At 38.0% G+C, this 26,572-nt stretch overlaps 1 protein-coding gene across 2 annotated transcripts in view; it reads left to right on the forward strand.

Annotated features, from left to right (window-relative positions):
* Positions 1-10,256: 10,256 nt before the first annotated feature.
* RPGRIP1L (RPGRIP1 like) overlaps positions 10,257-26,572 on the forward strand; it is a 77,219-nt gene continuing 60,903 nt past the window's right edge. For both annotated transcript variants that reach the window (XM_086620775.1, XM_086620776.1), the window contains exons 1-6: positions 10,257-10,288; positions 14,571-14,662; positions 15,450-15,594; positions 17,896-18,194; positions 21,037-21,136; positions 23,306-23,449. In XM_086620775.1, coding sequence (XP_086476901.1) covers positions 14,578-14,662; positions 15,450-15,594; positions 17,896-18,194; positions 21,037-21,136; positions 23,306-23,449 — 773 coding nt within the window. In that variant the 5' untranslated portion in view covers positions 10,257-10,288; positions 14,571-14,577. The remainder of the gene's footprint in view (positions 10,289-14,570; positions 14,663-15,449; positions 15,595-17,895; positions 18,195-21,036; positions 21,137-23,305; positions 23,450-26,572) is intronic.

Consider the following 26,572-nt stretch of genomic DNA (forward strand, 5'->3'; position numbering starts at 1 on the left):
AGTTCGTAAGACTGTATCTCAGGATATTTTTCAGAAGTTCAAGAAATGAAAGACAGCACGTGCCGGAAGGCTTCAAGCTTGACAATGAAGAAGCTCAACAGCTTCTGTTTTAAGGAATGGGAGAAGCCTACGCAAGCTAACGTTTGTCCTCGTACTTTTCCTCCAGAAAAGTTCAACTACCACCGTCCTCATGAAGTTAAAATAGAAACAAAACCACCAAACCAGTATACTTTTTTACATCTCCCATGCCAGCGGCAAAAACCAGAGCACTGAACACCCATAAAAGATAACTGCCTACTGAACTAGTTATCACAGTAAAACACTCAAGCCAAACCAAAATAGTTTCTCTTCCCTATTACCAAAAATGGAAGGAGCCACACAACTGACTGAACCCATCTTATCTAAAGGATTTTCAAAGGAATGGCTAGAAAGTGGGGAAACGGAACTGCCATTTGATTTTTCCTCCTATCAGGTCAGTTCCATTATACTCAGCAAATACAAAATCTGAAATAACAAATTTGGTAAAAACTAACTTTTGGCTCCTACCTGGATAGAGGACAGAAGTGGAATTTCATAATAGCTGCAGTACGTAAAATTTTTCTTCTACATTTCAGAAAAATTCCAGGCTTACAAAAACAGTTTCAAACTGATCAGAGCTTTGGTATAATTTCCAGTATTTTTAATTGTACACTAAAATATGTCACTTACGTGGTCTCAGAATATTCAATTATTTCACATAATTGAAATACTCTATCTCATTGGAACACCTTTCCACAATTTTCTGCATAAATGTCTTGCAAAAGTGTTCTGTTTGACAAATGTTCATTTCCTTCAAAAAATGTTCCTTAGAAATTTCTATCAAAACTCTGACTCTAAGCTTTCCAACCCAGAAAGCTGGTCGTTTCACTGTTGTTTACATGCACTGTTTATGATAAAGGCATCAAATAACTTTCTCCTACATAGTTTCTTCAGATCAAATGATCTGTCCTGTTTTCATTCTGTGATTAGGTACATACATAGGTACCACAGCACACTGTTCAATATTTTACCATCTGCAGTTGTTTGCCATCACACAACTTAGATACCAGACAATGAAGTATTTCCTTTGAGCAGAAGAGCACCATTACCTGCTGCAATGACATCATTTATGTTAGAAGAAAATCAGAATACAGCCAAATACAAATTCTTTCCCAATCTACAAGCTGTTGTTCAATTAATTTGCAAAAACCTATCCTTTTGCACGCAATCTTCAGTCAGTCCTTACCAAATACAGATGTACATTTCAAGAGGCCTGCTGCTTTGAGACACCAGTCAGATCTTAAAAAGCTTCTGACCCAACTCAAGCACATATTCAATACCAATATGGGCTTCCATAGTCCACTGAATGCTTGTAATAATCCTACCTATTTCCATTCAGAGTTTAAAAAAAAAAAAATCTAATAAATGCATATTTGAACATGAATTTCACCAGTTAAACTGTCAGGAGGATATGTATACTCTAATTCTGATCAGTATGATCTGATTCTACAGAGCAGTAACACCAATGTTTTCCAATCCCAAAGTTGCTTAAACTTATTGTTCACTTTTTTGAGATTAAATTCTTACCCAATCTTTACCTCTATTTTCCCCCTGAAACCATGCACAGTGTAACATTCATGATCTTTCACTGGCAAGATTCAGTGCGTGAAATTTTTGCACCGAAAACAGGGGATACAGCATGCATCAGAAGTGGGAGGTTTTGCTTTAAGTAAAATCTTTTGCCATTATAGACTGCAGTCTCTCTGGTGAATTACAGGCAGAATTTTCAGTAATTTTACTATCTGTACAGAAATATGCAAATCAGACCCAGAATTTAATATTAATAGATGTTTGATTTCAATATAATTTAAACCTTAGAACAGAATCAACAACGTATTTTAATCAGGTACCTTTTCAAGTATTCACTGCGTGAAGTACCAGTTGCCTGGGGGTTATGAAATAATACTAAAAACTTTATAATCATTCATTGATTTAGTTTTGAGCATAGTTTATCATTTGAATCCAATGGGAACATAAAGAGCTATTTGTGAGGTCAACCACGGTACAGACAGAGGCTGACATGATATCGATGGCAAGGTGGAAAGAAATTGCCAAATACAGCAGATCAATACCTCGTTTCACTGTTACAGCCTTCTGGAGACATAAAATATATATCTTTACAGCTACGAAAATAATAATAATGAAAGTGGGAGATAAATGCTTCCCTCAAGGTAAACTATTTGATTAGCTGAGGGCAAAGGTGACAACCGCAGTTACACTAAAGTAACTTTACAGTCTTAAATAAAAATGGTAGGATGAGCAGCAGATAAAAGGGCAAAATGAAACTGAACAAGTTCTAGGAGATAAAGATGTAATTCTTTTAGAAAGTGGTGTAGCTTGCGTACAAAGGCAAAAAAAGTGTTAAGCTAAATAAGGTAGAGCAGTTTCCTCCTATAGGAAGACTCCACTAACTAAAAAAATAGTGTTTTGAAATTACAGCACTATCATTTTCTACCCAGAAGGCTTCAAAGATGTGTTTAATCTGACCCATGATTTAAATGTCTATAAATATTCATAACCATGTTTTGCACTTCACTAGTGAACCTACCAAAAACCAGTATTACACTATTGCACTTTTTAGTCTCAACAGAAGCGAACAGGATCATCTATATTTTGGATGCTCTTGGTCATTAGAGGTTAATTAAATAACTTAAGAAATGGGTGAATTATTAAAAGAATGAAAGCTTAGTCCTGCTTCGGCTGAAGGCTGTGTCAGGTTGATCACCAGTTGCACTGGGAACAGAAAAAGGCTTTAGGCATTCACTATTTGCGCTGTCCAGTTTTCACTAACCTGAGTCAGACAAAACAGAATCCTACTTTCTGTAAAAGGGAAGAGAATAGTAATTATTCATTAAATACTTTCCAAATCTATAAATACAAGTGAAAGTAGGCCTAGTACTGCACCTCCAGCAGGGACATTTCACTATAGCTTCCTTTCAAAAATGCAGATTTCCATCTGAAACCTCTAAGATTTTAAGCTAAGTTCAGACTCGGAAGACAACAGGGTCTGAGTCACGTCTGAGACTATCCAGCTTTCTTAGAATCATCTGCTAACAACTTCCAAAAGATTTCTCTTCAGAAATATGTTAATTCAAAACCAAAAATTCAATCCAAATGAAGTTTTATTTTCTATATAAAATAGGAAGGATTTCCACAACGTACTTTCCTCCATTTTTTTTTCTGGTAAATTCAATCTAACTGAATGTCAAAAGTTACAGAAATACGTGAAAAGAAAGTAAACAACTGTGGTCACGGTTTCCAACCTGCATTTGGAAATTGTTTTCTTTGTCTCAGTGTTGCTGTTTAAGAACATACTCATGTTTAATAACAGTCTAGTTGCACGTTGACTAAGACAAGAGAAAACTTCTAAGTTCATCTTACTGGGATGTATCAAGAGAAGCGTGGTCAGTAGGTCAAGAGAGGTGATTCTTCCCCTTCACTCTGCTCTTGTGAGACCCCACCTCAAATACTGCGTCCAGTTCTGGTGTCCCCACCATAAGAGAGACATAGATTTGTTGGAGCGTGTTCAGAGGAGGGCCACAAAGATGATCCAGGGGCTGGAGCACCTCTGCTACGAGGACAGGTTGCGGGAGCTGGGATTGTTCAGCCTTGAAAAGAGAAGACTTCAGGGAGACCTAATAGCTGCCTTCCAATACCTAAAGGGAACCTACAGGAAGGCTGGGGATGGACTTTTTACAAGAGTGTCCACTGATAGGGCAAGGGGAAATGGGTTTAAGTTGAAGGAGAACAGATTTAGATTAGATTTTAGGAAGAAATTCTTCAGTATGAGGGTGGTAAGACTTTGGAATAGACTGCCCAGAAAGGTTGTGGATGCCCCCTCACTGGAGGTGTTCAAGGCCAGGTTGGACAGAGCCTTGAGTAGCCTGATCTAGTTGAGAGGTGTCCCTGCCCATGACAGGGAGGTTGGATTAGATGATCTCTAAGGTCCCTTCCAGCCTATGCCATTCTCTGATTCTATGATACATTTGGCAGCATAGCTTTCAGCTGAATAAGGGAACTCCAATCACCACATCATCTCAGAAGATGCTTTGCTGTGCGCATTTCCAGTTTGCTGACTTGAAAATTACAGCACAGAGGCTGTTCAAAAGGGAAACTGGAATTAAGCAAGTAAGATAAGTCACATGTTCTGAGGCAGACAAAGAATCAAAGTCCCTGTAAAGGGTATTGGTACTCCAGCACCTTTCAGGAAGCAGGAAGTCTCTCTAAAGAATAAAAGTTGAATCAGTTAAATTATGACCAAAAAAGACAGCAGACGGGTCATTAGGTAAATGAACCTGCTGTTCATTTTGCCAGAGCAAAAAATCTAATTGACACTACACCAAGAACAAATTCCTAAAATGCATGGAACGCTACCAGATTCTTTAAAATAAGCAGCCAGTTCTGCATCTTGTCCCTTCTAGGACGCTTCTTGCTCCCCAGAAGCTGGTAAGATACCAATGACTATCATGTGGTAGAGTCCATATTACTAAGTCTAACGAAAGGACAGGGTTAACAGAACCATTTCATGCAGCCATGTCCTACGAGGTGTCGCGTACATAACAGCTACTACACTTGTGGCATGCGACCGAGCCAAAATTTTAGTTGGTTAGAAGCTATATGAGTTACAGACACGAGCTTACAGTCTTAACGTACAAGACTGAAAAAAATAGATGGAGCAGAGGGGAAAAAGGAGAAGCCTTCCTAAGCGTGTATATTCAGATATGGAACATGCACTGCTCCCATACCCCTGTCTCATGTAGTGGATCTCTAGGATCAAGGCAAACTGAAGACCTTTAGACCCCTGGCATTTGTATTCTCTTCCGTTACTCTCACACACAACAGCCGTACAGGCCGCAATCAACAGAACATGAATTAGTGTTTTCAGTATCCATGCTCCTTGCATCCTTAGCTCCAAGACTGTAGAAGATTCTAACATGTGAAGCATAGATCTGTTCTTATTTACAGCAAAAACAAGAGACTGAATGTAAAACAACTTGTTTAATAAGTCTGCAGAGCCTAAAGTACCAATATAATTCAGAGCAGCAAGATAGACATGCACTTCTTAATTAAGTGGGTGATGTTCTAGTTAAAACAAAAAGACAACCCTGGGCCACAGCTAAGATTAAACACACGTTCTTGCAAAGGAAGCTCCTACTATTATCAATATAAAGGCTTTAAATCACAAAAAATAAACCATCTAATAGTCTGTATTCAATAGTAAGTAGAAAGTCAGGACACAGACTGATTTGGATTAACACATTTTCAGTTATAACAAGTAATTTTACAGAGGATTAGTATCTTGATGGTCTGATCAATACTAGGCACTGCTGCTATTACAGATGAAGAGAAAATTACCCCTCCAGTAATAAAGTGTGTATGTCTTGGTTCTCCTTCATTTGCTGAGTCCATTACTGTAATGGTCCCAGCATTAGCAGCTGAGGCAATTTAAGCAGCAGGAATGTGATGAATTTAAAAGCAAGGAACATTTGCCACTCATTCTTTCTTGTATTTTATTCTGCATATGCAAGGCTTCTACCTGACCATTTCCAATATACAAATCATGTGTTATGTGACTATCAACACTATTTCTTAATTATTGTCTCATTAATAATGGGAAGGGCCAATAATGTGATTACCACAAAAATTGCTACTGGCATATTGGCTGCTGATGCTGCTAAAACCTGCACACCATTTACCTAAGCAGAAATATGACATGACAAGAAGCTTATTTAACGGCACCTAAGCTGTTTCATTAACTTCAGTTTTCCTAAATACAACTTCTGAAATAATTTAATCTGTCAGAAAACGTTGTATGGCTTTCTTGCCATAAGAGGCAGAACAATAACAGGAAACAAGAAATTAACATAATATTTGATCAAATTATGATAAGACAATGCTAAAGTTTATATGCTTCATTGCATGGTATGGGTGACATTCTTCTAGATTAATCCTAAAATCATTCCCCTGCTCCTAAGTGCCCTGAGAATACTTGCCTATTTTCTCCTAAGTATTAATATGTTGAAGCAACTTATTTTATCTCATAAATACATATTATTTTCCAGCCAGCAAAAATGAGGATGATGCCAGAAATTAGACTTTTATTGAAAACTCAGCTTCAACACTGTATATTCCCTTTTCCTTCTTGTAAATAAAATACATGCAAAGCTTTGTGTTATTTAAAGCTTTATATTTCCTTGCCACTTTGTCTAACACGTCTCACAAATGCGAAATTGTGCATGAATATCTTTGTAAGAGCCCTTGTGAATATTCAGATATGTGCATATTGATGCATTTATTATTCGTAGAGCAATAACTTTATTGGATTGAGGTCCCAGCTGTGCTGGGAGCTGTACAAACATAACAACAATGTCTGTGGAATACATTCTCTGTAGCCAGTTCTGGTTTCACAGTAATGTGAATTAGCATGAACAGCTACATAAGGTAATTGTGAACTGGGCTTAGTGGTCCATTCCAAAGATCCGTCAATGTAATCCTGTTAAAGAAAATAATAGTGCAGACTAGTCGAGCATCTTATCTGTCACACAGCAATGACGTAGGGTCTCCATATGCAAAGAATGGCAAGAGGAACATATAAAGGTAGTTACTAGAACTTGGCATCTGTCCCAAGAAAATTTACTTGGGAAAAAACAACCTTTGACTAAGCAAGTCTTGAGGACAGTCTTACATTAAAGATTAACTTCAACTAACCTGTGAATATTAATCAAGATAAGAAACATTCTAAAAGCAAAAGCGCTTTCTTCCCAAGTTCAAAAAGGAGAACATAGTCTAAGTAGACTACCAAACAACAAGTTTATGTTCGGTTTGACTTTATGCGGTGCTTTTTCTTCACCCAGCAAAACAAAAAGCTTACTGCAAGCTGACCAAAATTCCAACCAACAGAATTTTGTAAAGAAAAAATAATCAGAATAACTATAAGCCATACTAATTAAAACTGAATTCTAAGTTAAAACAAACACACACAAACCAATGAAACATACTGCCAATGGACTGTTTCATTAAAATGCCTTTCCAGCTAATAAGCAACACCTACTTTAACAGCTCTGGTTTTATGCACAGAAGTAATATTTGCCATGGGGAAGACCAGAGAAGCTGATGGCATGCAACACCTCTGAAGATGTCTTTAGAAACTTAAGAAGAATCATGTTTTTCTGTCCGCTTAAGACTCAGAGATATTCCACAGGACACTAGCATCCCCCAACATGGGGTTTAAGACAGCTGAGTAATCAACTTCTGGCTATCATATCCTAACTTTTTTCAGACCTTCTTCCCAGGAATGAATTTGCATCCTCCTCCTTGTGGACTGGGAACACCAAATATTAGTATAAATAATTCCATTTCTGCTACACACTCAATCTTAATGCAAATGATTGATCTCCAAAGTGCAAATTGCTGTATAACAGCACTATTCTCTGAAGAATTTCTACCACATGTACTTGGAACAGAAATGTTCTTCTATAACAGCATAAATCAAAACTTGCTATACATAAGAAAATTTGAGAGAGAACAGCATATCACATATAAGAAACATCCTGCATAATTACAAAGCAAAAGCCAGTCACGGGGCTTTTGATAGACAGGATTTAACTGTACACAATTACAGCAAAACAAGAACTTTTATTCAGGATTTAATTCTCCAGAACAGAGGCACTGCCAGGAGATATATAATCCAAAACAGCTTCTCCATCCAACCACTTCCCTCTTATTAGGAGGCCTCATGAATCTTGCTCTCCAGAAGAGGTCGGGTTAACCTCACTAATATTTGGTTTGCTATGAAATATTTTGATCAGGACCTAAATGGAAGTCTTGGCAGAACTACTACAACAAATACACACTTCTTTTGCCTTCAGCATTTCTTAGGTGAGCAACATCAGCGAACAATGCTTAAACCTAGGGACTGAAAGGTGGAGTGGCATAGTGCCACGAGCCCAGAGACATTTCTAATTAAGTTGTATAAAATAATACCAGTATGAGGATGCTCCCACGAAAAGTGTACATTTCTTCTTGTATAACCCCTCCTCTTCCCATTGCTGCCTTCTTCAGCATCCTTTATTCTAAGGCATTCTACAGGCTGCTTTTGTTTCACTTTCAATATCCTCAAAGCTTCTCTCAAGTAGTACCCGACTTACAACATCCCCCTAAGGCATCCTAGAAGTAGTCACACCTTTAAATTCTAAGGATCTCTTCTTAATTTCCATCCTTCTCTGTCCATCCACCACCTAGGTGTGTCTAAGGCAGTACTCCTTCACTCCAGCTTCCTGGAGTTTTTCATACACATTGCTCCTCTGATACCTCTTCAAGTGCCTTGTCCTCCTACCACCCTTGCCAGCATAGTTCACAGTTACCATCCTTTTACTCCCTTACACATATCCCCGAGTGATTCTCTTATCAATGGCAATTATTCGCCGAATGCACATGATTCCCAAATACATTTGGGATGTACTGCAAAGACAAAAGCTTAACCCAGCCTTAGATGGGTAGCATAAACGTACAGATTAAAAGAAACGCATGGGCTGGGTTTTTTCCTGCAATGTATTTTCATTAGATTGGATGGGACAGTTTACATCTGCGTGCTTTTTCACATATAGAGAGAGAGCAGAACAAACAAAACACTGAAGTTACTCTACTTCAGCGATGCTGGAGAGCAAAAAGACTAATTACAAAACGTAATTATAATTACAATCACTTGGCCTTAAAGAGTTGTTAAGAGTCCTACTACTGTGAGCAGGCACTAAAGCTACTTTTCTATTAAAATATTTAGTTGCAAACTCAGGTCACACGTTTTCCCTGCCCTTGTAGTGAAATAACTTTTAATGTTAAATAGTAAGTGAAAAGCAACACCAAAACCACTATGCTTTGTGTGCAAAGACAGGTGAAGCAGATTACCATCTCAGACAGCTTTTTCTAAGTTTATAACAGAATTAGCTTTCCTTTCATCAACATCACTAAAATCAGCATCATGCTTTCAAACAAGTAACTTCCTGCCTCTCTGCGCCACTGTTTTGTAAACAAAATCAGCAGAGGTGCAGCAACCATCAAGAGCTGCAGTCAAATGTTTTTCAGTGTGGTATAAACAAGGCCCTGGAACGCACCTGAAACAGCAAAACATTCAGCAAAGCCGTTTGCTTGTGGGAACAGTGTAACTACATCTTCAACACAACGAGGTAACAGCAGCGCGTTTACACGCGTCAGCAAGAAAAAACATTATAAAGCTAGGGCACTGTGAGAGACTTAAAAATGTTAATTTAGGTTAGACTTCGTAAAGTGCAAGAGCACTTTTAAATTTGAAAATAAAAGTGCAGTTACATCAGGCATCGCCTGGCCAAGAAAGCTTTGACAGAACCACATTTGCTGGCACAATTGTTCATTTGCTGACACCGCAGAACCCACTTTTCGAGTAAAACACGCGAGCCCGGGCTGCAAGAAAAACTTTATGATTTGCCACTACTAAAGCTGCGCTGGGTTCCCCGCCCTCAGCGGAGACGGGACCGCGGGAATTCCAGGGCCGCGGAGCCCCCCGCAGGCGGGCGGAACCCCCGCACCGCCCCCGCGGCTCACGGCCGGGCCGTGCCGGGCCGCACCTGCGGGGCTCCGGCCGGGGCGGCCGCTGCCGGCGGCCTCTGGAAGCTGCTGCAGCGGCTCGCGGACGAGGCGACCGCGCGTCCCGGCGGCGGCGGGAGGCGGGACCGCGGCAGGCAGCTCGGGGCTTGGGCCGCGTCCCTTCCGCTACAAACTCCGCGGTGGGCTCGGAGCCCCCGTCCCGCGGGGCTCCGCGCTGCACCGCGAGCCGCGGGGAAGGGCGCCCGCCGCGGGCAGGCTCCTCGGGGCGGAGGGAAGCGGGAAGCAAAGGGAAGAAGGTACCTTCAGCTCCTTCTCCCGCTGCCCTGCTCGCCTCTTCATGCTGCCGCCTCGGCCAGCCGCGCTCCCCCGCGCTGCGCGCAGCTCCCGCCGGCACCGGCGCGGCACGCGGCTCCCGGGGCGCCTACAGCTCCCGGCACGCGCCGCGGGATCCGGCGGCGAAAACCAGCTGTAGTCTCGCGCGCCGGGCGGCGGCGGGGTCTGGCCCCGCCCTGAACTACAGCTCCCGGCGTGCGGCGCGGCGCCGCGGCCGCCGGAAGCGGAAGCGTTTGGGTAGCAACAGCCAGCGGTTGCTAACGGAGCGAGGGAGAAGGTGGAGGGCTGGCGGGGAGCCGTGAGTACGGGGGAGTTTCGTCTCCTCCGCGGCATGGCACAGCGCGGGGAGGACAGCGAAACCGGAGCGGCTCGGGGGGGGCTGTGGTGCCGTGTCCCGGGGCGGGGATGCCGCTAGGGAGCGGGGCCGGTGCTCTCCCGCGCTGAGGAGGAGCCCGGCCTGGGGCTGCGCTCCCGCAGCGGTTGTTCCGCCCCTGTGAGGCGGCCCGGCTCCCAACACGGTGACCTGGGAGAAGGCGGGCTGCCTCGCCGCTTGTTCTTCACGTGTCCCTATGGACCCCCCGAGTCGTGGCCGCCGCTCCCTGTGCGAAAGGCCGCTGGGCTCCCGCGGGAGCTTTGTTCCTGTGCCCGGGGGCGGGAAAAACGGGGAGCGCGGGTGTTCACGGGGCGAGCGCTGCCTTTGCTCCCGGCCCCTGCAGGCGTGCAAGTTATTGCCAGAACTGGTGGAGCTGGAGGGAAATTGGGAAAGCGCTTGTTAAATGTGTTGAAGGCAAGACACGGTCGTTTTGGTTTTCCTGCGTTGCAGTAGGGCTTAGCGGTCTGAGAGATGTTTGTTCCCTCAGAATACAGCAGGATGCGGTGGTATCATTCCCTAATATCTTCTATGTCTTGTCCCTTTTATTCCTTTCCACCTCCTAAAACTCACAACACTGCAACAGGTGATGTTGGAAAAATGGTATGTGTGAATTCTCCTACCAAGTAATAAATGAGATAGTTTTAAACAACAAGCCCGATGGTGTGCAAACATTTATCTTTAAGGAATCAATAGAGGAAGAATGTAGGCAGGAAATAATTTGTGATAGGCTAAAATGGGTGAGTGGTATGTCTCTCCTCCTTTTTTTTTTTTTCCTTTCTTTCTTTCTTCCCTTTACCAGAGAAGTGGGGTAGGATTTTGTAAGAAAATTGCCATCTTGGCCATGGCCAACACTCATGAAATTCTAAGTCCATATTGAAACAATTAAGTAGTGTTGTAATATCTAAGATTTCACTAGAAACTGTCCCTTCTAATCCTAATGGCTGACAACTTTTGGAAATTTAAGTAATCCCTCCTCAGTTTTGCTACATTTGAATAATGTTGGGAGAACAGTGTGATTCTGTGAGTTATATAAGAATTCGGACCTAAAGCATGAGCTTTGATGCCTGCCTTTAATAATTGATGCTCATTACTTTCTGATCTTGTGTAACACTGCCAACTTGTTTGCGTTTTTTTGTAGTAATTTGTCAGATACAGGTGGTCATAGCACCAGTTTTTTAAGCAGTGCAGTGTGTAAGAAAGTTGTTATTTCCTTATCTTCAGTAACTAAGTTATCTGAAATTCTTGTTTATACTGAACTTGAAAGTCTTATAGGTTAATCCCAGACATATGGAAAAATTTCCTGTCTTTGTATAGGAAGGGTTTTTTTCTTATTTTTTAGAAACAAGAAGTGCTGGATTGACTGTAGCATAACCTTTCTGGGAAATAAAAACTGTTTTAAGTTGTTTAGGTTCAGCATGGCACGTGGGTCTGTCCAGAAGCAAATACAAACTCATAGCTCTTTTGCTTTATTTTAGGAAATGCTGGACTCTTAAGTACAATCACTTTTGTAGCAGTGTTGCTGTACAATTTTGTCAGATTTAGTTGTTTTGGAAATTGTTTCCAAAGAAGTTAAATGGAACTCTTTGGAGAAATCTCATGCTTTTAGAAGTAGTGATGGAACTATAGACTGTAAAGAAAGCTATTTTGTTCAGGTGTTTGTGATTGACTCAGGTAACATTCGAAAAGTAACTGTAACATGTGTGGCACATGATTTGCCCTTTGAAGTGTCCTCTCTCCAAGAAGCAGAAATGGTGGTTGCTAGTGATTTTTAAACATGTAGGTGGTTCTTATGTTAGTAATGAGACAAATAAATTGCCAGGCCAAATTCTAATTCTGTAATTGTATTTTGCCTTCCTAAAACCAGGAGGCAGTTTTGTACTATTTCTATCTATAAACATTCCTTTTCATAATGTGTTGTTTTGGTTTTTTTTTCCTCTTTTCCTGTGGCCCAGGATAGAAAAGAAAGCTCAATACTTAATTTCTGACACTTTGTAATGAAAATGAAATAACTAATTCTTCCTTTTACTTTTGAAAATTTCACCTTTCTAAGTTTTTGGGACTTTAGATTTGTAGCGGCTTTATTTTGTCACTTTAAGTCATGTCAAGTTACCAGTAAAAACTGACTTTCATATACAGTCCTGCTGTCTTTGTTTGCTTACAACTTAAATATTTCTGTGTTTTTGCTGCAACTAGTCATGGATTACTACTGACAAGGGGGTTTTTATTTGTTTATTTGAGGGACAAGCAAGTGTTGTTTTGTCTTTATTTTGTAAATGAATGGATTTCTTTCGCACTGAAAGTAACAGGTTGATATCCGTAACAAAGTTTCTTTGGCAAGGGGCAAACACTGAAAAATAGTAACATTTGCCTGTTACTGTGCTGGAGTTCTTGAAGGTTGGTTTTGTTGGATTATAAACATTGCCGAGTCATGCTGATAAAGTATTTGTGTAGCTCTTGACCTCTCTGAAATTTGCCAAAAAGCCCTGTCGTTTTTGATTTTTGAAGACTAAGACAACCACATTCTAGAAAGACATGTAATGGTAGCATCTTCTCCTGCTACCATCACGAACCAAATTTGGACTGATCATCTAGAGGTGAAGGTTTATGTCTCCATTTAACCTCAGTTGCTGGAGTGATATTGATACAGTGACATAGAATAGTGACCACCATGGTGAACCTACACCTGAGTGAAATCAAAGTCTGCTGATAGTGCTAATTGTAACAAATTCCAAAACGTTTTGAGGGGTTTGTGTGAACAACACAAAAAGAGCTGAGAACACTGAGGAGCTGGATTCCAGCTGATATGCATCTGTCGTTAGAATAGTGCCATGGACCTCCACATCATTAAGTACTATTCTCTGTTTCTGTGACTGATGGCATTGAAGCTGTAACCTCATTGCTAATACACAAGTACAGATAAATTCAGGCATTTCAACAGTCATGACGAGGAAATGTTTGTTCTGCATGAAAGAAAAATGTGTTCGTGTTGTTGTAAACAGTGAAAGCCGGAAATAAGACTTTGTCCTAAATTTTAATGATGAATAAACAAAAGATTGAAAACAAGATTGACTTGTTGGAAACTGAACTTCCATTAATCTTTTTCATTCCTTTTGGACAAAGCCAGAGGGAGACTTGTTTATGACAGAAGACTTTACTGGTAGAAGAAAGGCATATCTGTAGCAGCAGTTCTGGTTATGATAGAATTCATATGGAATGTCTGTGGATTATATTGTGTCACTTTTGTCTTCTGATGCAGTTCTTTAGTAACATCACTGTTAATTTCTCAATGCTTTCCTACGTGTTTTTGGATTCACTGAAGATTTATATCACCTGAGGAGTGTAACAATAGGGAGAAAAAAGACTGTCCAAAGGACGTCATGTCTCTCTTTTCGTGCAATTTCAACCTTACTTAACTCTATGGCCAACATCTAATTTTCTGTACTGGAAGAGAAGACAGAAACAGTAGTTGTTATCAAGTATCTGCATATATTACACTGAAACAAATGTACTACTTTCTCACATTAATACTTTCCTAATCTCACTTTGTCATGTAGCTAAGCTTTCTCTTGCCTCAAGAAAGAAATGTGTTCGGATTTATGAGAATCATTCATAGGAGAGCCTCTATCTTAGAAAGTAATTTCTCTTATGACAATGATTGAAAGAAGACTAAGAGAATGGTAGGCAACACTGAAATGACTTCATAACCCCCAGCACCTCTGTTTTAAAGAGTCCCATTCAAAATGTGGAAGATGGCATTACTCATCTACAAGTTGATGCCTTAAGCTTTGACCTGTCTTAAAATGAACAAACAATCAATTAAAAAACACAAATGGAAAAAACCCACAGATCCCCCTTCCACATGCACTTAGAAATATGACCTTAGCCCAAAGATTGCTAAAGACAACAAAACTAGAACTTAAAAAAGCTAATTCTGCATACATTAAATAAAATTTGAGCTATTGCATAACAAAGAAGCCATATTTTTTGCACGGATCAAAACTGGCGTAATATTAAACTTGAAAGTTTAGATTGTCCTCTGAGCGATGCAATTGAGAAAGGAGCATTTACAGTCATGTACAAGTCTGTCATTTCAGTGAATCTGTCATTACTTTTTCCTTCATTTTATATGAAGTACTGTAGTTCATTCTGGTCTCGCAGTTTAAGTTACAGATGGAGAAGAATTTAACTTGAATTTTGTTATTCGTAGATAAGCCATGTCCGTTCCAGCTGATGAAACTGTGGGGGACCTGCCTGTGAGAGATGTAGGTCTAACTCTAGCTGGAGTTGGAGGATTACAAGGTTTGTACCAGCTGCTATTTATTACAGTTGCAGACTTTGATCAGTGACTTCTTTAGTTTCTTTCTAAAAATGTTTCTGACATTCCAACTCACAAAATGAAATTCAAACACCATTCAAAATCTGGCTTAAATTCTGAAAGATACTATGACCCATTCTGTGTTCATGTTGCTTGTTGTAAGAGGGGAGTTGCTGTGAGATGCTAAAAATTGGAAATCTCATTGAGCTATAATGTTCATCCTTGCAGAAGAAAAGAGGACTTTTTTGCTGAATTGAGGACAAGTTCAGACCCATTTAACAAAATGGGAACCAAAAGTATTATGCAATTCTGATATTACTCAACTGCTGTTAGAATGGAACTAGTGGGCTTAGTCCTGTATCTGGGTAAATTTACAGAATTATGAGTTAATCTTTTCAAGCTTCAAGAGAGTATATTAACTTTGAAACAGATTAGGAAGCATCTCTGTGGTTATGATCATCTTATTTTTTTTTTAAGTACTACGTTTGACAATACCTTGTTACTTGCTAAACTATTTCCTTTGTGTTGTCTAGTAGGTAATCAGTTTGCTGTATCTTTTGGATTACATTTTTATCTGCAACAGGGAGGAAAAAGGATGTCATTAATATGCCACTAAATCTGAAAAAAAATAATTAACAGGCTCATACAAGTGTAAAATACGAAATTACTTGAAAACTTTCATTATTTTTTCTTTCAATATTTCAAAATGAATTTGGATTACATGTTATTGGATGTATTGACTGTAATTTCAAGTTGTCTTGGTTTGGGTAGAATCATCAACTACACAGACTGTGAAAGCTCGACAGGCTGTGTCACGAATCAGTCGCGAGGAGCTGGAGGACAGGTTTCTTCGTTTACGTGATGAGAACATCTTACTCAAACAGCATGCGAATAAGCAAGAGGAGAAAATTAAAAGGTATGAATTTTAATGTTTTTATTTTAGCTCACAATAACATTTTTCCCTTTAAAGCCTTGTCAACAAATTAAGAGTCATTGTGATTTCTCTTGGAGCACTTTTTAAAGCAATAGCAAAAATCACTCATTGGAATTAATTTTTGTATTGATTTCTGGTTGTTTCTGTGGTATATGGGTTATTTTTTGCCGTGGCCAGTGTTCGATCTCCATGAAGAGAGATCTGCCTCTACCCACCACTTTGGAGTTGGTTCCTTGGGTTCACAGCTGTGCCATCTGAGTACGAATATAACAGGTGTTCTGAGAACTGAAGAAGAGGCTATAGAAGCCTAATTATTCATCAAGAATTTCATCCTAGAATCAAAATGGCCTGTACAGAGAGATTCTTCCTCTTTTTTTTTTTTTTTGTCCTTCTCTGTCCTCCAAGAAGTTGACAAACATCTAGCCTTTGTTGTTAACCCCAAAATATCTTTGTAATATAGCATGGGGAGCACAGTACCCAGTGTACCCAAACATACACAAGCAACTTTAGGCTTATTATTAAAATTAATTCTGTGTTGGCAAACCAATCTGGACTCAGCAGAACTGTTCATGGTATTACTGGATTCCTGGAGGGCTAATTAATCCAAAAGCACTGTGACTTGTGCTGTACTTAAGCTAATAAAATCTTGCTGCATCTAAGCTAGCTTCTGGTCAGAAGCTAACCAATGTATGAAAGGGCATCTGAAGATACTGCCTCTGTAGATGGGACTACTTCATACTTTTCTAAACTCCAGAACATTCTTGCCTGTTGATTCAGTATTCAGTGAGTCAAGATCAAATTGACCAGCATGACATAACTTCCATGGTTTTTTTCACGCTACTGTCAAATACAAGGTGCTGGAACAAATGAATTGTTTGCTTATTCCAAATGGCATTTCCTATGTTTCTGTTAAATGACTTAGCAAAGGCACTCTTGATCCACTTAGGTAAAATTGCGCAGAATGTCCACATTGGAATACCTGAATTAATATTTTAAGGCACAGGAAGTATAAAATACAGTGTTTGTCTAGATTGCCAGAGAAAAATCTTAACTCCTCAAGCTACCTTTCTTTCCCAGCATCCCTTATGCCAAAAGCCTCGTAACTAAAAGTTTGGAATGAATTTGTGGTAGAAAAACATTGAAAAAAAACCCCAAACAAACAAAAAACCTGCTTACAGGCAAGTAACATTATGTGACATCCTAATGTTATTAAAGATTTTTTTTATTTCACTTTTGTTCTTTTAAGTAGAAGCTTCTGTCCACAAGCATACCAAAATAAAACAAGCCCCTTCAAACAAATGAAATGTGTCCGTATTTTCGGTTTTCTTTCTGGGCCTGCAAAAATAGATTCCCTGTAAACTAGATACAGGTCTTGAAGATGTGCGACCAATTTTGTAAAGTCTTGAACTTGACTCTCTCATCAAAGCCACCTTTTCTTTTTTTATATGCCAAGTTTTTTCTATTCACTGCTGGTTATGTTTTCTGTTCTTGTATATTACATCACCCACATGTGCCCTCTCTGGCTTTTGTTCTAGCTTACCAATGTTTATCAAAACTAAAGGAAATCAAAGGTACAACTCTTGAGATGCCAAAAGCAAAATTTGTATCCTTTTAAAGACAGATGAAAACCATACCCTCTGTATCTAATTATATTCTTCAGCTAACTGTTCCTTCTCTGAAGCACGTTGGTGATATTTACCAAGTTTAAAATTGAGTATGGGAGTAAGAATTAGTAAGTCTCTTTTTCTGGAGTACCTTCTTAAATATCTCCACCAATATGTTTTAGCCATAGCCACTTTAGAACTGAAATATGTATTTAAACCCTAAAATACTAGAAATGATATATCGTCAGAATGTTGCATATTACTAGCATTCTTTCAGTAGTTGGATGTTTTGTGGAATTGTAGCTTTTGTAGTTTAGCCCCACCACATCCCAAATCTGTAACTTTACTTAGCAGCATGCAGAGGTTCCTGTATAAGGTCATGTGTTAAAAATTACATTTAAGCAGCATATGGAGTAAACATGTGTCCTCCCTTTACTAACCTTAAATGATAAGCCTTAGGAAACTGTTATTTGTCAGTGCTATAAAGCAGATTGCTGCACAGTGGTTTCAATTATCTTCAAAGAGTTCTTCATGGGCAGTAATAGTTATATCAAAACCTGAAATTTGTTATTCAGGTTCGATGCTGAAGTCTTCACAGTAATTATGTTCCTTTCAACAGAATGCTTTTTATGCTGACTTTTCACATTCTTTTTTCATCTTTTTTTATTATTTTCCCCAGAATGGCCACCAAGTTAATACGGCTTGTTAATGATAGAAAAAGGTCTGACCAGGTTGGTGGCGGCCCCAAGCGGCTGGGTCAGGCTGTGGAGCTGGAAGAAATGATCGAGCATTTGCAAGAGAGAGTTGGTGAGCTTGAGAAACAAAACGAGAGCCTCCGCAGCAAACTCATTTCAACCAAACAGCAGCTCCAGATTCAAGGCCATAGACCGTGTCCGTACAGCTACGTTCAAGCTCGTGTTAACACTGGTCTCAAAAAAGTGAGTGAGGCTGCTGGCGTGCCGGAGCACACAAAGAAAGGTATGATCCACCTTTACTAAAACCTGTGGCTTATTAGAGGTACCACTCATTATTGCTTCACTGCAGCAAGTACAGAGTCTTTACTGTTTATCAGTAGGCCATAGTACTTGTAGGCAGAACGATCGTTCTTCCTCCTTTTTCTTGTATTTATTTATACAGTTAGGGTAGCTTGTTGGCCTATGAAGTCCTTATTTTGAGAATCCACTGTGTTAGGGGTAAAACAAAAGTACAGATTTGAAAATAATGTAGTTATCAAGCAAATTCTCTAATAGTTGTAATCATAGGACTTTCCTAGTACATTCTCTGTTTTAAACCCTTATAAAAGAAGTATATGAAAAATTTTAATGTTACCGTGTTATAAGGAAGTTTTACATCTGTAGTTTGTTTGCACGTTCTTTTTTTTTTTAATTTCAAGATTTGTTCTAGTCTCTTGATACATGTGTGCACAACACTGCAGACTTGAAAAATCTGTTACATGTGTGGACTTTCAAAAGCAAATACCACAATACAGCCATCTTTAATGATGCTTTTTGCTGTCAAGACTTACTGCTTAAGGCAGTCTCACTCTCAGCCCTTTATTTATGGTAGCTACATTGGGAAATTACACTTTAAAACCTTTCTCTTTTCATACGAACAATTGTAGAAGTAGTTGTACTCAGTTAACTTATACTCCGTACAGATAATGTGTTCCAAAAAAAAAATGAGCACCCAAAACCCAGCTATGTTGGCCCTGATTCAAAACTGAGTCAGCAGGATTGTTTCCTGAACTTCTACAAGCTATGGATGAGGCTGATGGCCAGTTATGTAGTGTTTGATTACGTTGATTATTCAGGTCTGTGAAAACAGAAACAATTCTTGTGTTTTTAGAGAGGCAATAGAAAGCAATTGACTCTACCACTTTGCTGCTTTAATTTGAATATAGTGCAAGTTGTGACATTTTAAATACACCTACATTTTCACACTTGATATCATGAATTAGGCAGTTTTATTCTCAAAATCAATTTTCTGTTTGATTTAACAATGCTAACATAAGGTAGAAATATAATAAATGTATGCATCCCCAGTGTTAGCGGAGAAAAAAGGGCAACTTGTTTCAAGGATTAAAGATGAAATGTTGGTATGGCATGCTGTGAGGATTTCTCTTGTCGTAAGAACAGATCCAGATCAGAGATGTCCTGTGCAGGGCTAGAACTGGGGCCGTGTTGATTGAGGCAGTGGTTCTTAAACTGAAAAGAACATGAGGAAGAAAATGAAAAAGGAAAAATTGTCCACAAAACGTCAGGTTCAGATAATAATATTCAAAAATTTCACAGGAATTCTAGTGTGCCTGTCTCAGTTCTAAGAGCTTGTCCAAACTAGGAGTTCTGGTAATTTGCATACTGTGAATATGCAGTTTCTTGAACATACTTCTCCAGGGTGAAGACTATTAGTAAAAGTCTAGTAACCAATACTCAGAACTTGGACACTACACTGCTGTCTTCCAGAAGGTCAGAGAATATTTTCTGTAGTAGTCATTAGCACAGGATGTTTCGTGTTTTTTCTCTTGCATGTTTTCTCGTCCTGCTCTGTTGATGAATGATGATGAACCTAGCAGTTTCGTGCCGAGTACATGCTTCCTATGTTTCAAGATTGCTTGACTCTTCAGTTGCTCTCTGGAACCATAAGGCTGAATCTCAACACATTTTTAGTGCAGATCAGAAAATACTCAGAGCAATTCTCGAAAATAAAATGAGTGCCTGGAAAAATTCAGGAGAGCTTAGCTGTCTTCAGGATCTGAAGAGGCCAGAAGAATGCAGAAATAATACTACACCTTGCTGTGCCTGCTTTGTGTTTGGCCGATTTACAAATACCGTAGCAAGTCAATCCAAAAGATGTGGGCAGCCATGAATGCTCACTGAACACTCATGGGTGTCTCTCATTACTTTCTTTATTGAGTACAGCCATCTAAGATATATCACGATTTGTACAAAAATAAGTTAAAAATATGTACTTTAGGCAGATATGTATACACATAATGTGTATAGCACAATTACCAATACATCAACGTACTACTTATAGATCCAAATTCAAAATGTATAAATAAATCAGGTTAACTCAGCACAAATGCAAAGTAGGTAAATTTTTTCAGTTGTTTTGTGAACCTGCTGGTGGTGTTGTACCTTGCACGTAAGTGACTCAGTTTTCTGGACTGAGGCATGGCAGCCTTAATGCTGCATTTGAAATTTAATGCATAGTTTGGTCCCACCTCAAAACTTCATTAATTTCTTCTTACTGAAGAAAGAAGGAGGAGAAAGAGATTTGGAGAAACCATTGCTTTTTCTCCTGACCAACAATTCTTCCTTAAATAATGTCTCACTTTTTTCCCTCGCCAGGGACTTAGTATGCTTCTAAAGAACATAAGGAAATTATTTGCACTGCTGCTAAAAGTGGTCCTGTAGTTGGTTGTCTAGTAAATGTTACTTGTGATTTTGTAAAGAAAGTGCTATCAGAGAAAAAGTGATTACAAGTCTATGTTCCTGTTTGTAATATTGATATTGTTTTTCTATGAAGACACCATCTCTGTTCTGTGTCTTTAAAAGTAAAATCTTCCAGGAAAGGCATTTCAAGACTTGTTTTTAGCACTTCTCTTTAACAGTGTATGCTGTATGGCCCATAGTTCAAATTTTACGGAAACTATGTTGTAGATACTCTGATTATCTCCTGCCATGTGAATTTGATGTAAAAATATGGGGGTTTGGCATCTCTATAGGAGTTGTGAGTGTTTGTACTGTATAGAGATTGTTGTTTTGTCAAGTGCTTTTTCATTCAGCATGACAAAAATTTATCTTTTCTTTGTTTTCAGGAATGAGAGTTCAGGATTTAGAAGTAAGATCACCTAACCTTGTGCTCCCAAGATATGGCCAGAGCCTGCTGGAGGATCCAAGTAGTGAAATAAGAAATTTGTATGATTTTCATGAATCTTCATTTTTGTCATTATAATTGTTAAAACTTGCAGGTTTCCTGAAGGAAAACAATACATTTTTCAGAAGTTTTTAACTCCAGAAAATAAAGTGAAGTTGTTGGGTCTGGCACTGGTAACAACGCAGAAGTATTTTATAGTAAGGAAAACATAGGATCAGGAATTTAGGATACAAAATATTGATACGTAGGAATTTGGCTGGAAGTTAAAATTGATATTCAATGATAAGCCTCTCTCTTTGCTGGGATGCAATGCTGTCTAGCTTACTACTGGAAAAACTGACAAAAGCAGAAGGAATCTTAGCTGCAAAATTATTACCAACATAGGTTCTAAAATCTGTAGGATAACCCATGCAAGAGGTGACTGCATTGAATGTGTTACGCTGGTGCATTTAAACTTCATTTCTAGAGATGGTCAGATTTTATGGATAAGTTACAAAAAGTGCAGTGTGGGATAGTAATGTAAAATTATTTTGATTCACTTCTTCACTTTGAAAGTTGGTTGTAGTCCAGTTGCACATTTTAACTGAAATTGAAGCTCAGGAAACTCTTGATAACATCTTTAATGGAGAGACTGCGTGAGAACAGAGAGGTGTTAAAAGGGTAGAGAAAAGGTAGTTAACATTTAAAGATACTGAAGTCTGATTAGAAGATTTTTCTTCTCCAGAGTATATTGGAACCTATTATGCTTTTCAGACATCTGGTTTTCTTAAAGCTACTTTCAGTATGTGTGTTTCTTTCCATGATGATTTCCTTAAATCAGATTTACTAAAATATCTATAAATGCTAATTTTTCAATAAATGGGCAAGCTAAGTATACAAGTATATGAATAAATGTGCAATAATGTATTTTGTGCTTGAAGTTCTGTAAACACAAAGATTTAGTGGGATCATAGGAAATAATTTTACAGAAATATTCTTATAAATTATTTTAATAAATACATTTAAATGTATTTAAATGCATTTAAATTGTTTAACAAAGTTGAAATTGCACTCTTGCTAGCATCCTGTCTGAATTGAACCCTTGCCGAACAGTTAGTAATTTTTATTTAAAGCAAAGATTTGCATTATAATAGAATGTTTTTACTGAAAAAAAAAATTAGTAATTTTATAGTGATGGGCCTATAGATTTCTCCTATACCTATACTTTTGAATACTAGGAAAAGAGCTATCCGTTAAGACTGCCACGAATCTTGGTGTTCACAATAGCTTTTCTCCTAAGACTGATCAAAAATTTGCGTTATAATGCAGAAAACATTCAAATAGCATTTTTTTCAGAGATTTCAGTTCTCACAAAGGAGGAAGAAGTAACCACAGTTGCTCAGAATGATGCACGTGGGTACAAAAGCAAACATATGACCAAAAAACTCGTGGTACTTTTAAGTCCATGATAGGTGTATGGCGTAATGAAGAGTTGCAGCTCATGCATCAAAAGCTTTAGAGTGGAAAAAAATTGCAGATAAATTGCTGCTTTTTCTTATTAGAACAAATGTTATTGGAAATAATATCTGAGATTAATTTGCAAGAAAATCAAATTCGCAAAGTTGTGGCCTACTAAAAAATACTCCAACTCTGATCTCTATAGTTTTCTGCCTTTTTTTTTTTAGTTACACTTTTTATATCAATACCGCTGTTACAGACACATCATGTGATTTTTTTTTTTTTTTTTTGCATAAAGTTACCTAACTCAGAATAAAAGCTCAAAAATTACTCTCCCTGCTCCATCTATTGAAGATCTCATATTCTTTTGATATCTAGTAATGGTGTTTTCCTTTTCAGAAAACACTTGGTACTAATGGATTAGGAGGAGAGTACATTTAATATGGAGCATAAGAAACCATAAATGATGTTTTCAACTAGATTGGGCTAAACATTATTCAGTCCACATAAACATTTCTTTTAAGAGTATTATGTTTTTTGTGTCATGTTTGAATTATCTGTTTTTTTGTAGTGTTCAGATGTTTTCAGGTAGTGACCTCTAATTATTTTCATAGTAACTTGACCTCTTAAACCTCTATTGTGATGCATGTCATTAAGAAATAAAAATTTTGATAAACGCTTTTGAAATTTTTGCTATTTTGAGTATTCATTTAATTTTTTTCTTTTATGAAATGCTTACCTGATTTTGGAGTGTAAGATGCTTGTACTTTCAGGGAGACTGTGATTGAGTCCCAAAGGGAACGCATTGAGGAGCTAGAACATGCCAGAGAGATACTTGTGAGTCAGCTGAGAAGGAAAGAAAAGGAAATTGAGGAATCCGTCCTACGGCTGAAAGAGCAAGAAACAAGAAGCCAAAGGTATTGTGACAAATGGAAATCTCCATGATGGAAGCATTAGAAGAGCTATATCGTAATGTTTGTATATAGCTGTGAAAATTACTTGTGCTGTTAAAAAATATGTGCTTTATTCCTTTTTTTTCCCTTTGGTGGAATTAAGTCTTAAAATGTTTTACCAAGTAGCCATGGATAATTCTAAGCAAGGAGACTGTTATGATAATTGTTTTTTATGTTTTTTTCACAAATAAACACAGAAGTTTATAATTACCATTTTAGAGAATTAATTTCTGACTGATTCAGATTCAACTGAAGTTCAACTCATTAAATTTTAATCATCTATTGTTTCTTCAATATAATTCTTAGAAAATTTTGGTTATAGATTCATAGTGGATAACTTAATGTTTTTTAATACTCCTTGACAATTTGGAATCTACAAATAGTAGAAAATACAGTCCTGCAAGGGTAGATTAGCAAATTTTTGAAGAAATATGGTATAGCTGTGCAGTGAAACAAAGCCAGACAAACATGCTCACGGAATGTGTTTCACAGTAAAGCCTCTATTAAATTAATCTCTTTTCTTTGCGTCTTTCTTCTTTCACTTTTGCAAAAATATGTGCTGAATTATAAAACTTTGCATATATTTTCCCTCTTGACTGTTTTAATTTCAGCCTGTGACTTTTAATTGTATTAAGGATCTAATGTGGCACGGTCCTGCGTTCCTTACTCATTTGATTTCAGTGAAAGTTCTACTTGGACCAGAAATATATGGTCAGTTCTTTTAACTGCCTTTCAAGAGAAGGACCCCATAATTATGTGTGAGCATTCTTTTGTGCATCAGTGGTGCTGCATAAATAATACATCATAATGTTTGCTATTAAATTATTCACAAAGTCATAAGGCTCCCCTATTCAGAATTTCCTTTATATAGTTTAAATAGGTTAAAGAAGTTCTTATCATAAATAATTTCTCAGTCTGTGCCTACAGTGAATTCAGAAAATATTTGAAAGATTTTTTCTTTTTTTTTCATTATTTTAAAATAATTTGATACAAATCTCAAAGAACTTCTCTACTTCATTTTTCTATAGATAAACACTGTTCTTTAAGTACAGCAGTCAGATACTGAACATAACTTCTAAATTCCATGCCAGCTACTATGTTTCTGGGAAATTTTTAAGGAGTTTTAAGGATACACTTCAAATTCAGCTAAAAAATCCTATAGGATCAGGCTACAAAAAGGAGTGCAGTCCATGATACTTGTCCTAAGTAACAATCTGTGAATTCTTGTTTGAATTTCTGGAATTATTTCCTTTATAGTCTCTTTCTTGTTTGAAACCAAATAAAAGATAGATTAAGTATTTAAGAGTTACTGTGTTTGGCTGAAGACATTGGGTAAGAAATTGAAAAATATCCACTTGTGCGTATCCAGAATAGTGTGAGTTCTATCATTTTGCCACTAGAATGCTTTATGGAGGGCTGTTACTCCCCATGTTTTTCAAACTTTTTTTTTTTTGTGCTGAGTGAACCAGAGCCAGAACTTACAGGCATATATTGTCTCCAGATTTAACTGTAACCGTAGGTACTTACACACATTATCTTTAGGAGATTTTCAGTAGCTTGCTTTCTTGGAAGTCTTGCAACTGCTCTCTAGAACAGTCTGTATTAGTTGTTTTATTGCACAAACAGATTTATGGCTTCTATGTAGTTCTTATTTTAATTGCATCAACAGAGAAGAAACTGTCAATACTGGAATATCAGAGGAAAAAAATGGAAATTTGAGTGACCGATGAAGTCATCTTATTTTGTCCTTGTAGCTTATGTCTTTGAATTTTGGTACAATTGGCAGCTTTGTCTCGTGTTTTATAAGAATACACTTGGCTGTCATCTAGTAATGTTACTACCCAAAGGCAGTTAATCTGTTGAAATTATTTAGGAACTGTATGATGCCAAAAGGACACAATAAATGTGCTTCCACCAGTCTTCATGTTGTATCACCTTTGATCAGCCTGGTGTTAACAAAATCAGGTTACTTTCATACTTTAGGAGAATATTCTTTATTCTGCTACATGATTAAAAAATTCTTGTGATTGAAATAACTGTAGTTTCCAAGTAGTGAAGCAGCCACAGTTAATAATGTTTGATCCATGGGCAGTAGGAGAGGGAGATACTAGTTATCCTGAGTCCAATACCCACTAGATATCCAGTAATATTTTAAAGCTGCCTTTGCAGCCTCAGTTCAAGAGCTACATAACAGAGCTGGGTTCATATGCAGTGTACTCCTTGAGATGGTCATTGTAACATGGCCGCTGTGGGGTTTTTTATTCAGTATTTCATTAGAGTTTGTTTCAGGAATATATAACTGACTTAATTCTGACTTAAGGGAGAAACTTGGCCTGTGTGGGCAGTTAGACATTTTCTTATGTACAAAATGTAACCACCTTTAGCTTCACTGTTTTTAATTTAAAGATGGCCAAAATCCTAATAACCTCATGGTTTGATATCTGTGACACATAGTGCACGAGTTAAAACATTAAGTCTAAACAGTCACATTTTGTGAGCAGAGAGCTTCCAATAATTTAGTTGCTAACGATACTTTCCAAAAACATTTTTAAAGCCACCCCAAAATGCATTTTTGAAACAGGTACTTGGTATTTGCACATGTTTGAGTTGGTTTGTGTTTTGTTTAGTTGTTTTTTTAATGAAAAAGCTTATTTGCCAGTCAGTTTTAAATTCCTTTGGTGTGTTTTGCTGCAACATGACTTTGGAATTAGACCTATTAAATGTGTGGATTTGTGGGCAGGAGCATCGTATCTGACACATTCATGACTTCTATTTTCATTGCAGCATTGCAGACCTAGATTAAAATGTGGACCAAGTTAGTCACAATGCGTTATCTAAAGGGTTTTGACGGACCAGCATGTATATGAATTTGCTAAATCATGTCTAATATTAAAAAACCCCTTATATTTCCTTATTCATATCTGAATCATCCGTGTTTAACCACTTTCCCTAAAGATCATGACTTTTTTCATTTATAGATAACTCTTTATCCAGGCAAACATATTGATCTTTATGTTGATATTTAAATAATCTTAGTGACTTAGATGCTAGAGCTATTGATGCAATGTTAATGTTTTGCTTATTGCA

The sequence above is a fragment of the Tauraco erythrolophus genome, chromosome 15 (assembly GCF_009769465.1).
Source record: "Tauraco erythrolophus isolate bTauEry1 chromosome 15, bTauEry1.pri, whole genome shotgun sequence".
NCBI classification, from domain to species: Eukaryota; Metazoa; Chordata; class Aves; order Musophagiformes; family Musophagidae; genus Tauraco; species Tauraco erythrolophus.